This window comes from Pongo abelii, chromosome 17 (assembly GCF_028885655.2).
Source record: "Pongo abelii isolate AG06213 chromosome 17, NHGRI_mPonAbe1-v2.0_pri, whole genome shotgun sequence".
NCBI lineage: Eukaryota > Metazoa > Chordata > Mammalia > Primates > Hominidae > Pongo > Pongo abelii.
In genome coordinates this window covers 32487905-32501135 of record NC_072002.2, presented here as the reverse complement: position 1 = coordinate 32501135, position 13231 = coordinate 32487905, and the positions used below count along the sequence as shown (strand labels likewise).

Below are 13231 nucleotides of genomic sequence, written 5' to 3'. Positions count from 1 at the left end.
TTTAGTAGAGACGAGGTTTCACCGTGTTAGCCAGAATGATCTTGATCTCCTGCCCTCGTGATCCACCCTCCTCAGCCTCCCAAAGTGCTGGGATTACAGGCTTGAGCCACCGCACCCGGCCTATTCCAGGATATTTTAAAGTAGAAATTTTCTTATGAAAAGCTTCAGACACATACAAAGAGAGAATCATGTTATGAACCCCAGTGTACTCATCCAGATTCAAGTTAACAGGAATTTACCACACACTAGCATCATTTTTGTTTTTGTAATGTATTTAAGGCATATTCTAGGTCTTAGGTCATTTCACCCCATATGCTTCAGCATGAATATGTATTATCAAACCATTAAAATTAAGCATTTTTAATATTGTCTAATGTCCCTGTCCATATTGAGTTCTCTGAATGTTTAAAAGTATCTTTTTATAGTTGGTTTGTTTAAATCAGGATCTGACATAGTCCTCACATTAAACTTGTTTTTTTGTGTTTCCTAATTTTTTTCAATTTAAAGCATTTGAGCAAATTCCTCCTCCCCCAGTCTCTTTAGTTTTCCTGCAGTTGACCTCTTGAAGAAATCAACTAGGTCTTTAATATTCCACATTATGGATTTGTTTGTGCTCTTTTTTGGTGTTACTTAATTTGTTTTATCTCCATATATATTCTGTAAACTAAAAGTTAGCTTTAAAGCTTGATTTGATTTAGGTTCAGCTTCTTTGGGGTCAGGAGGCAAAGAATGCTTTATAGGTAGTACTGATACTTCATATGGCATTACATTGGGAGGCACATGATGTGTGGGTGTTTCACCCACTCATAGCAATGCTAACATTAAAATCTTGGGATTCACGTGATTTCAGCAGGATTCCTCCATAAGGAAGTTTTGATCTGATTTGCCATTCCTCCTGTGTTTATTAGCTGGAATTCTTTAAGGAACAACTTTGCCTCATCAGCCAGAGCTATTTTGGTTATCCTGAAGTATCATTGATACAAGAAAAGCAGTGTAAATAATTTGTTCTTTCCCTTTAATTTGTCAGTGTTCAGAGTAAGAAGTTGGTGCCCTAGCTCATCCAAGTGGTGAGCAATAATGGTTTTTATTAATATCATTTTTGAAGATTTGAGTATTACTAGTCTAGATTTTTTAGCTGTTTTCAATAAGAATGTTAATCTTTAGACTAGTCCATTACTACCTGAAACAGAAGCCTTTTCTCTTGACTATATATTGCTGTATTGTTTCATTTTAGACAGAGCATGTATGTTTTAGTTCTAATGTAAATGAAAATGTTAACTACTTTTCTAATTCTCATTTTTTGATTAATGTGATTTTACAGTTCATGTGTTAGTTGGTCATTTGTATTTTCTCCTTTTCATTTTTTTGTGTTTTTACTTTTTCTCTTTGTTGATCCTTGTCAACCTTTTGTTTCTTGTTGCAATTTCCCTCTAATTTTTTTTTTTTTCTTTTGAGACAGAGTCTTGTTCTGTTGTTCAGGCTGGAGTGCAGTGGCATGACCTTGGCTCACTGCAACCTCCGCCTCCCCAGTTCAAGTGATTCTCCTGCCTTGGCCTCCTGAGTAGCTGGGATTACAGGTGTGTGCCACCACACCTGGCTAATTTTTGTATTTTTAGTAGAGACGGGGTTTCACTATGTTGGTCGGGCTGGTCTCGAACTCCTGACCTTGTGATCCGACGGCCTCAGCCTCCCAAAGTGCTGGGATTACAGGTGTGAGCTACCATGCCCAGCCAGTTTCCCTCTAATTTATAATTTGCTTTAATTTTTAAAGTTATTCATTTGAATGGACCTGTATGTCTTACAAAGCATGGCTATTCTTCCCTCCGTGCTATAAAATGCTAACTTCTGTTTTCTTCTATTTTGTTTTTGCATACTTAAATATCTAGTCTATATGAACATGAGTTATGTTAAAGCTTTGTTCCAAATAAGTTGAGAACTTGTAGGTTGGTATGAAATACTATGTCTTTTGTCTGGGTGGGTCCTGCTGATGATGTTAAAATGCTTTTAAAACGTTCCACCTAATCACTAGTGTTCCTAGGTTGCTTATAGTAGCAGAAAAAATGACCTTGTTAAGTAAGTAATTTATATAGATTTATGCACTATTAATTATGCAAAGGCAAAATTTAGATATACTGAGTTTTATATTTCCTAGCTAAATGTAGTAATTACAGAATTATAATGTACTATCAATATTTTCATATTTTTATAAATTTGAATAATACATTTATTTCCTTTGTGTAATAAGTGATTTTATTTCTTATTTTGGATAGACACTTGGCATTTCACCTGAAGAAAAATTTGTTATTACAACAACAAGTAGGAAAGAAATTACCTGTGATAATTTTGGTAGGTAAACAGTGTTACTAAGTTCATGCTTTTATATTTAATAAGGTCTAGTACATGATATAGCAATAACTTTTATTAGATATGCATCTAAATCTGTTGATGATTTTTGTTAATTTGTTGGGATGAGGGAGGAAACTGGCTATATGTGCGTAGTTTGCACAGAGGTTATATTTTTCAAGCTTGATTATAGAAAAATAGTTGATATCAGTTATGGCTACAGAAGATGATTCTGCCTAGCACAAATCTTCTGAAGCTAATTTTCCTAACCAACTTGGATTATTCCATTATCTTTTTTTAACCTAATTAGTTTTCCAAGACTTGCTGGTTTTTCATGCTTGATTCCATCTGAATTTAACCATTCTCCATTCATGTTGACACTACTCTATTTTAGATTCTCGTCTGATTTCCTGTGATAGTTTAACTTATTAAGAATTGTTTCAAATGAATGGAAGTATTTGTGCTTGTTTCATTAATATCCTTAACATGACTTTGCTTACAGGTAGATGATTGGGGTTTTTTCTTTACCATCATTAAAGATATTTCATAGATAGAATTTGTATATTCACAATTAGAAGTTCATTGAGTTTCTGATGTTGACCTAGCACTTACGATTTTCACTCTTGATTACAGATGAAACTGTTAAAGATGGAGTCACCTTATACCTGCTACAGTCAGTCAATCAGTTACTACTGACAGCTACGAAAGAACGAATTGACTTCTTACCTCACTATGACACACTGGTTAAAAGTGGCATGTATGAATATTATGCCAGTGAAGGACAAAATCCTTTGCGTAAGTATCCCATTCGTACTAATTTTGATAAACTATTACCTGCCTTTATCCCCTGATCACATATCCCATTCCTTCACTTTTTATAAATCTTATTACACTTTATTAGAAGACCACTCGTTTTCTTTCTTACTCAAATTCATCACGGTATTATTATGTCTTCTACCTATGTCATCTTCAGTGAAAAAAAACTCTCCTTTAAAGCTAACCTACTAGTAGAACTTTTCTTGTCAACTCATAAGGGGTCTTGTACCTATACAGCTTTGCATCTCCTGTATACTCTCTTCTCCTGATTTCCTGGCCTCCCATAGACCTTTCCCAATTAAGAAAATACTTGTTTTACTTTGCAAATACATATCGCTAGATTGCGTAAATAAGAAGTTTGTGTCCATATTTCTATGTCTTTATCATTTCCTTCTACCTTTACTACTTGCTAGTTTCTGTCCTTTCTCTGGACCATTTGCTAGTGATCTTTACAAATCGATTAGTTTACTGAATCCTCTCTTTCAGGACTTGCCAAAGTGTCTAATACTACTTACATGTTCATCGTAAACTTTTGTATTAAAATTATTTTTTTCTCATTATATGTGTATTCTTGTTTGCAGGAAATTAGAAAACATAGATAAGCAAATAGAACATAAAGAATATCTCTACTACCCAGACATAACCACCACTAACACTTTGGTGTTTATCATTTCAGACCTTTTCATATTATTTGATTTTTAATGGTTTTATATGGTGCATACTTCTTTAACCTACATTTTGTTTAAAAATAAAGTGAATATCTTTTAATATATATGTCTCCGTATATTTTGATAATATTTAGGTAATATAATTTATTTGAACAGTATTCTTTTTCTTTGTTTTTTTTTTTTTTTTTTTTTTGAGACAGAGTCTCTCTCTGTCACCCAGGCTGGAGTGCAGTGGTGTGATCTTGGCTCACTACAACCTCTGCCTCCTGAGTTCAAGTGATTCTCCTGCCTCTGCCTCCCGAGTAGCTGGGATTACAGGCAGGCACCACCATGCCTGGCTAATTTTTGTATTTTTAGTAGAGACGGAGTTTCACCATGTTGACCAGGCTGGTCTTGAACTCCTGACCTCAAGTGATCCTCCCGCCTCGGCCTCCCAAAGTGCTGGGATTACAGGTATAAGCCGCCGTGCCCGGTCTCAACAGTGTTCTTCTATTAGACATTTAGGTTGTTTTTAATTTTGTTATGGTTACAAATGACTCTGAATGTTCTTGTGACTAAATCTTTGTGTGCTTTCTTAACACTACCACTACTATCATTACTATTGGCTACAGTGCCAGGCATTGTACCAAGTACTTATGAGCATTGTATCAAGTACTTATGAGCATTGTCTCATTTACTCCTTAATCCTGTGTGGTAGCTAATGTTAGGAAATAATATAGGTAAAGATCCTGTTTTGCAGAATTAACTGGGGCTAAGAGATTTTAGGTAACTTGCCACACTACTAGTGAGTAGTGGAGCCAGCATTTAAACTTTAGGAGAGTGACTTCAGAGCTTGAATATATAACTAGTACATTTATTACCTCTCATGTTGTTCTTTTTGTACAAAAAAGCTCTTCTCCCATCTTAGAAACACTAAAGTCTTACTTGCTTCACTGGCTACTGCCTAAAATTTATTGATCCTGTTTATAGCAAAACTCCTCCAGAGAGTTGAATGCATTCGCTATCAGCAGTCCTTCTCTTCCTCCCATTCTTTCCTACTCTGACCAGACGTTTTCGCCTACCACTCTACTGTACCCATGCTCTTATGGTCACCAACAACTAAATCCAGTGATCAATTTTTAATTTTCAGTTCTAATTTTTCTTGAAGTGTTACTTGACATTGTTTTGTCACTTCTTCCTTTTTGAGATACTTTTTTCACTTGACTTTCGAGGGTCCATATTCTTGATTTTCTTCCTTTTTGCAGTGACATGACCACAGCACACTGTAGCCTCAAACTCCTAAGCTTAAACAATCCCCCTGCCTCAGTCTCCTAAATGACTAGGACTGCAAGTGCTTACCACCATGCCCAGCTAATTAAAAAAAAAAAAAATTGTAGCTGGATGCAGTAGCTCATACCTGTAATCCCAGCACTTTGAGAGTTTGAGGCAGGAAGATCACTTGAGACCAGGACTTTAGGACCAGCCTGGGGGACATAATATGACCCCATCTTTACAAAAAAATACAGGAATTATTTGGACATTTTGGTGCATGCCTTGCTTAGCTACTTGGGAGGCAGAGGCAGGGGGATTGCTTGAGTGAGCCAAGGAATTCGAGGCTATAGTGAGCTATGACTGCACCCCTGCACTCAGTCTGGGCAACAGAGTGAGACTCTCTCTCTAAAAATTAAAAATAATAAAATTTTCTTTGTAGAGATGGAGTCTCACTATGTTGCCCAGGCTGGTCTTGAATTGCTGGCCTCAAATTATTCTCCAGCCTTGGTCTCTCAGAGCCCTGGGATTATAAGCACCTTGATTTTCTTCTTACCTCACTGCCTGCCCTTTCTTCTCTCCCCACCTTATTAATGTTGAAGTGCCTTAGGGCTTAGTTCTTGCCCTTTATGTTGTATCTTACTTCCTCACTTGGTGATCAGGTCCTATCTCGTGGTTCTAAATAACATCATTATGGAAGTGACTCTCACAAGGAAGAGGTAAGAAATGGTCATTTTTAGTTAAATATTGAAAATGGTGCTTGTAGAGGGGGGGAGGAGCCAAGATGGCCGAATAGGAACAGCTCCGGTCTACAGCTCCCAGCGCGAGCGACGCAGAAGACGGGTGATTTCTGCATTTCCATCTGAGGTACCGTGTTCATCTCACTAGGGAGTGCCAGACAGTGGGCGCAGGTCAGTGGGTGAGCGCACCGTGCGCCAGCCGAAGCAGGGGTGAGGCATTGCCTCACTCGGGAAGCGCAAGGGGTCAGGGAGTTCCCCTTCCAGGGGTGACAGACGGCACCTGGAAAATCGGGCCACTCCCACCCGAATACTGTGCTTTTCCGACGGGCTTAGGAAACGGTGCCCCAGGAGAGTATAGCCCGCACCTGGCTCAGAGGGTCCTACGCCCACGGAGTCTCGCTGATTGCTAGCACAGCAGTCTGAGATCAAACAGCAAGTCGGCAGCGAGGCTGCGGGAGGGGCGCCCGCCATTGCCCAGGCTCGCTTAGGTAAACAAAGCGGCCTGGAAGCTTGAACTGGGTGGAGCCCACCACAGCTCAAGGAGGCCTGCCTGCCTCTGTAGGCTCCACCTCTGGGGGCAGGACACAGACAAACAAAAAGACAGCAGTAACCTCTGCAGACTTAAATGTCCCTGTCTGACAGCTGTGAGGAGAGCAGTGGTTCTCCCAGCACGCAGCTGGAGATCTGAGAACGGGCTGACTGCCTCCTCAAGTGGGTCCCTGACCCCTGACCCCCGAGCAGCCTAACTGGGAGGCACCCCCCAGCAGGGGCAGACTGACACCTCACACGGCCGGCCAGGTACTCCAACAGACCTGCAGCTGAGGGTTCTGTCTGTTAGAAGGAAAACTAACAGAAAGGACATCCACACCAAAAACCCATCTGTACATCACCATCATCAAAGACCAAAAGTAGATAAAACCACAAAGATGGGGAAAAAACAGAGCAGAAAAACTGGAAACTCTAAAAAGCAGAGTACCTCTCCTCCTCCAAAGGAACGCAGTTCCTCACCAGCAATGGAAAAAAGCTGGACGGAGAATGACTTTGACGAGCTGAGAGAAGAAGGCTTCAGACGATCAAATTACTCCGAGCTACGGGAGGATATTCAAACCAAAGGCAAAGAAGTTGAAAACGTTGAAAAAAATTTAGAAGAATGTATAACTAGAATAACCAATACAGAGAAGTGCTTAAAGGAGCTGATGGAGCTGAAAACCAAGGCTCGAGAACTACGTGAAGAATGCAGAAGCCTCAGGAGCCAATGCGATCAAATGGAAGAAAGGGTATCAGCCCTGGAAGATGAAATGAATGAAATGAAGCGAGAAGGGAAGTTTAGAGAAAAAAGAATAAAAAGAAACGAGCAAAGCCTCCAAGAAATGTGGGACTATGTGAAAAGACCAAATCTACGTCTGATTGGTGTACCTGAAAGTGACGGGGAGAATGGAACCAAGTTGGAAAACACTCTGCAGGATATTATCCAGGAGAACTTCCCCAATCTAGCAAGGCAGGCCAACATTCAGATTCAGGAAATACAGAGAACGCCACAAAGATACTCCTCGAGAAGAGCAACTCCAAGACACGTAATTGTCAGATTCACCAAAGTTGAAATGAAGGAAAAAATGTTAAGGGCAGCCAGAGAGAAAGGTCGGGTTACCATCAAAGGGAAGCCCATCAGACTAACAGCGGATCTCTCGGCAGAAACCCTACAAGCCAGAAGAGAGTGGGGGCCAATATTCAACATTCTTTTTTTTTTTTTTTTTTTTTTTTATTTATTTATTTATTTATTTATTTATTTTTTAATTTCTGAAGTATTTATTGATCATTCTTGGGTGTTTCTCGGAGAGGGGGATATGGCAGGGTCATAGGATAATAGTGGAGAGAAGGTCAGGAGATAAACACATGAACAAAGGTCTCTGGTTTTCCTAGGCAGAGGACCCTGCGGCCTTCTGCAGTGTTTGTGCCCCTGAGTACTTGAGATTAGGGAGTGGTGATGACTCTTAAAGAGCATGCTGCCTTCAAGCATCTGTTTAACAAAGCACATCTTGCACCACCCTTAATCCATTTAACCCTGAGTTGACACAGCACATGTTTCAGAGAGCAGGGGGCTGGGGGAAAGGCCATAGATCAACAGCATCCCAAGGCAGAAGAATTTCTCCTAGTCAGAACAAAATGGAGTCTCCTATGCCCACCCCTTTCTACACAGACACAGCAACAATCTGATCTCTCCTTCCTTTCCCCACACTTCCTCCCCTTCTCCTCAACAAAACCGCCATCGTCCTCATGGCCCGCTCCCGATGGTCGCTGTCTCTTCGGAGCTGTTGGGTACACCTCCCAGACAGGGCAGCCGGGCAGAGGCGCTCCTCACCTCCCAGACAGGGCGGCTGGGCAGAGGCGCCCCTCGCTTCCCAGACGGGGCCGCCCGGGCAGAGGCGCTCCTCTCCTCCCAGACGGGGCGGCCGGGCAGAGGCGCTCCTCACTTCCCCGACGGGGCCGCCCGGGCAGAGGCGCTCCTCGCTTCCCAGACGGGGCCGCCCGGGCAGAGGCGCTCCTCAGTTCCTCCCAGACCGGGTGGCAGCCGGGCAGAGGCGCTCCTCACCTCCCAGACGGGGCGGCCGGGCAGAGGCGCTCCTCACTTCCCCGACGGGGCGGCCGAGCAGAGGCGCTCCTCACTTCCCAGAGGGGGCGGCCGAGCAGAGGCGCTCCTCACTTCCCAGAGGGGGCGGCCGGGCAGAGGCGCTCCTCACTTCCCAGACGGGGCGGCCGGGCAGAGACGCTCCTCACTTCCTCCCAGATGGGGTGGCGGCCAGGCAGAGGCGCTCCTCACCTCCCAGACAGGGCGGCCGGGCAGAGGCGCTCCTCACTTCCCAGACTGGGCGGCCGGGCAGAGGCGCTCCTCACCTCCTAGACGGGGCGACCAGGCAGAGGCGCTCCTCACTTCCCAGACGGTGTGGCGGCCGGGCAGAGGTGCTCCTCCCTTCCCAGATGGGGCAGCCAGGCAGAGGCGCTCCTCACTTCCCAGACGGTGTGGCGGCCGGGCAGAGGTGCTCCTCCCTTCCCAGATGGGGCAGCCAGGCAGAGGCGCTCCTCACTTCCTCCCAGACGGGGTGGCGGCCAGGCAGAGGCGCTCCTCACTTCCCAGAGGGGGCGGCCGGGCAGAGGTGCTCCTCACTTCCTCCCAGACGGGGTGGCAGCCGGGCAGAGGCACTCCTCACCTCCCAGACGGGGCGGCCGGGCAGAGGTGCTCCTCATCTCCCAGACGGGGCAGCCGGGCAGAGGTGCTCCTCATCTCCCAGACGGGGCAGCCGGGCAGAGGTGCTCCTCACTTCCTCCCAGACGGGGTGACGGCCGGGCAGATGCACTCCTCACCTCCCAGACGGGGCGGCCGGGCAGAGGCGCTCCTCACCTCCCAGACGGAGTGGTCAGGCAGAGGCGCTCCTCACTTCCCATATGGGGTGGCGGCCGGGCAGAGGCGCTCCTCACTTCCCAGATGGGGCAGCCGGGCAGAGGTGCTCCTCACTTCCTCCCAGACGGGGTGGCAGCCGGGCAGAGGCGCTCCTCACCTCCCAGACGGGGTGGCCGGGCAGAGGCGCTCCTCCCTTCCCAGACGGAGTGGCCAGGCAGAGGCGCTCCTCACCTCCCAGAGTGGGCGGCCGGGCAGAGGTGCTCCTCACTTCCTCCCAGACGGGGTGGCGGCCAGGCAGAGGCACTCCTCACCTCCCAGACGGGGCGGCCGGGCAGAGGCACTCCTCACCTCCCAGAGTGGGCGGCCGGGCAGAGGCGCTCCTCACTTCCCAGAGTGGGCGGCCGGGCAGAGGCGCTCCTCACTTCCCAGAGTGGGCGGCCGGGCAGAGGCGCTCCTCACTTCCCAGAGTGGGCGGCCGGGCAGAGGCGCTCCTCACTTCCCATAGGGGGTGGCAGCCGGGCAGAGGCGCTCCTCACTTCCCAGATGGGGCAGCTGGGCAGAGGTGCTCCTCACTTCCCCCCAGACGGGGTGGCGGCCAGGCAGAGGCGCTCCTCACCTCCCAGACGGGGCGGCCGGGCAGAGGCACTCCTCACCTCCCAGACGGGGCGGCTGGGCAGAGGCGCTCCTCACCTCCCAGAAGGGGCGGCTGGGCAGAGGCGCTCCTCACTTCCCATATGGGGTGGCAGCCGGGCAGAGGCGCTCCTCACTTCCCAGACGGGGTGGCGGCCAGGCAGAGGCGCTCCTCACTTCCCAGATAGGGCAACAGGGCAGAGGCGCTCCTCACTTCCTCCCAGACGGGGCGGCCGGGCAGAGGTGCTCCTCATCTCCCAGACGGGGCAGCCGGGCAGAGGCGCTCCTCACTTCCTCCCAGACGGGGTGGCAGCCGGGCAGAGGCGCTCCTCACATCCCAGATGATGGGCGGCCGGGCAGAGGCGCTCCTCACTTCCCAGATAGGGCGGCCGGGCGGAGGGGCTCCTCACATCCCAGACGATGGGCGGCCAGGCAGAGAGGCTCCTCACTTCCTAGACGGGGTGGCGGTGGGGCAGAGGCTGTAATCTTAGCACTTTAAGAGGCCAAGGCAGGAGGCTGGTAGGTGGAGGTTGCAGAGAGCCGAGATCACACCACTGCACTCCAGCCTGAGCACCATTGAGCATTGAGTTAGGGCGACTCCGTCTGCAATCCCAGCACCTCGGGAGGCCGAGGCAGGCAGATCACTCGAGGCCAGGAGCTGGAGACCAGCCCGGTCAACACGGCGAAACCCCGTCTCCACCAAAAATACAAAAACCATTCAGGCGTGGCGGCGCGCGCCTGCAATGCCAGGCACTCGGCAGGCCAAGGCAGGAGAGTCACAGGAGCCCGAGGCAGGGAGGTTGCAGCAAGCCGAGATCCCGGCAGTACAGTCCAGCTTCGGCAACAGAGGGAGACCGAAAAAAGAAGGAGAGGGAGACCGAAAAAAGAGGGGAGAGGGGGAGGGGGAGGGGGAGGGGGAGGGGGAGGGGGAGGGGGAGGGAGCTACATTCTTAAAGAAAAGAATTTTCAACCCAGAATTTCATATCCTGCCAAACTAAGCTTCATAAGTGAAGGAGAAATAAAATACTTTACAGACAAGCAAATGCTGAGAGATTTTGTCACCACCAGGCCTGCCCTAAAAGAGCTCCTGAAGGAAGCGCTAAACATGGAAAGGCACAACCGGTACCAGCCACTGCAAAATCATACCGAAATGTAAAGAACATCGAGACTAGGAAGAGACTGCATCAACTAACGAGCAAAATATCCAGCTAACATCATAATGACAGGATCAAATTCACACATAACAATATTAACTTTAAATGTAAATGGACTAAATGCTCCAATTAAAAGACACAGACTGGCAAACTGGATAAAGACTCAAGACCCATCAGTGTGCTGTATTCAGGAAACCCATCTCACGTGCAGAGACACACATAGGCTCAAAATAAAAGGATGGAGGAAGATCTACCAAGCAAATGGAAAACAAAAAAAGGCAGGGGTTGCAATCCTAGTCTCTGATAAAACAGACTTTAAACCAACAAAGATCAAAAGAGACAAAGAAGGCCATTACATAATGGTAAAGGGATTAATTCAACAAGAAGAGCTAACTATCCTAAATATATATGCACCCAATACAGGAGCACCCAGATTCATAAAGCAAGTCCTGAGTGACCTACAAAGAGACTTAGACTCCCACACATTAATAATGGGAGACTTTAACACCCCACTATCAACATTAGACAGATCAACGAGACAGAAAGTCAACAAGGATACCCAGGAATTGAACTCAGCTCTGCACCAAGCGGACCTAATAGACATCTACAGAACTCTCCACCCCATATCAACAGAATATACATTTTTTTCAGCACCACACCACACCTATTCCAAAATTGACCATATACTTGGAAGTAAAGCTCTCCTCAATAAATGTAAAAGAACAGAAATTGTAACAAACTGTCTCTCAGATCACAGTGCAATCAAGCTAGAACTCAGGATTAAGAATCTCACTGAAAACCGCTCAACTACGTGGAAACTGAACAACCTGCTCCTGAATGACTACTGGGTACATAACGAAATGAAGGCAGAAATAAAGATGTTCTTTGAAACCAACGAGAACCAAGACACAACATACTAGAATCTCTGGGATGCATTCAAAGCAGTGTGTAGAGGGAAATTGATAGCACTAAATGCCCACAAGAGAAAGCAGGAAAGATCCAAAATTGACACCCTAACATCACAATTAAAAGAACTAGAAAAGCAAGAGCAAACACATTCAAAAGAGCTAGCAGAAGGCAAGAAATAACTAAAATCAGAGCAGAACTGAAGGAAATAGAGACACAAAAAACCCTTCAAAAAATAATTGAATCCAGGAGCTGGTTTTTTGAAAGGATCAACAAAATTGATAGACCGCTAGCAAGATTAATAAAGAAAAAAAGAGAGAAGAATCAAATAGATGCAATAAAAAATGATAAAGGGGATATCACCACCGATCCCACAGAAATACAAACTACCATCAGAGAATATTACAAACACCTCTATGCAAATAAACTAGAAAATCTAGAAGAAATGGATAAATTCCTCAACACATACACCCTCCCAAGACTAAACCAGGAAGAAGTTGAATCTCTGAATAGACCAATAACAGGAGCTGAAATTGTGGCAATAATCAATAGCTTACCAACCAAAAAAAGTCCAGGTCCAGATGGATTCACAGCCGAATTCTACCAGAGGTACACGGAGGAGCTGGTACCATTCCTTCTGAAACTATTCCAATCAATAGAAAAAGAGGGAATCCTCCCTAACTCATTTTATGAGGCCAGCATCATCCTGATACCAAAGCCTGGCAGAGACACAACAAAAAAAGAGAATTTTAGACCAATATCCTTGATGAACATTGATGCAAAAATCCTCAATAAAATACTGGCAAACAGAATCCAGCAGCACATCAAAAAGCTTATCCACCATGATCAAGTGGGCTTCATCCCTGGGATGCAAGGCTGGTTCAATATACGCAAATCAATAAATGTAATCCAGCATATAAACAGAACCAAAGACAAAAACCACATGATTATCTCAATAGATGCAGAAAAGGCCTTTGACAAAATTCAACAACCCTTCATGCTAAAAACTCTCAATAAATTAGGAATTGATGGGATGTATCTCAAAATAATAAGAGCTATTTATGACAAACCCACAGCCAATATCATACTGAATGGGCAAAAACTGGAAGCATTCCCTTTGAAAACTGGCACAAGACAGAGATGCCCTCTCTCACCACTTCTATTCAACATAGTGTTGGAAGTTCTGGCCAGGGCAATCAGGCAGGAGAAGGAAATCAAGGGTATTCAATTAGGAAAAGAGGAAGTCAAATTGTCCCTGTTTGCAGATGACATGATAGTATATCTAGAAAACCCCATTGTCTCAGCCCAAAATCTCCTTAAGCTGGTAAG

The 13231-nt window shown here is 45.8% G+C and overlaps 1 protein-coding gene across 4 annotated transcripts in view; it reads left to right on the top strand.

Moving 5' to 3' along the window:
• The window catches only part of SMCHD1 (structural maintenance of chromosomes flexible hinge domain containing 1), a 164814-nt gene that overhangs the window by 8920 nt on the left and 142663 nt on the right, over nucleotides 1-13231 (top strand). For all 4 annotated transcript variants that reach the window (XR_010137656.1, XM_002828085.5, XM_063716988.1 and 1 more), the window contains exons 2-3: nucleotides 2271-2346; nucleotides 2977-3138. Coding sequence is in view for 3 of the 4 variants with exons in the window: in XM_002828085.5 (XP_002828131.5) it covers nucleotides 2271-2346; nucleotides 2977-3138 (238 nt within the window). In the remaining variant the exon portion in view is untranslated. The remainder of the gene's footprint in view (nucleotides 1-2270; nucleotides 2347-2976; nucleotides 3139-13231) is intronic.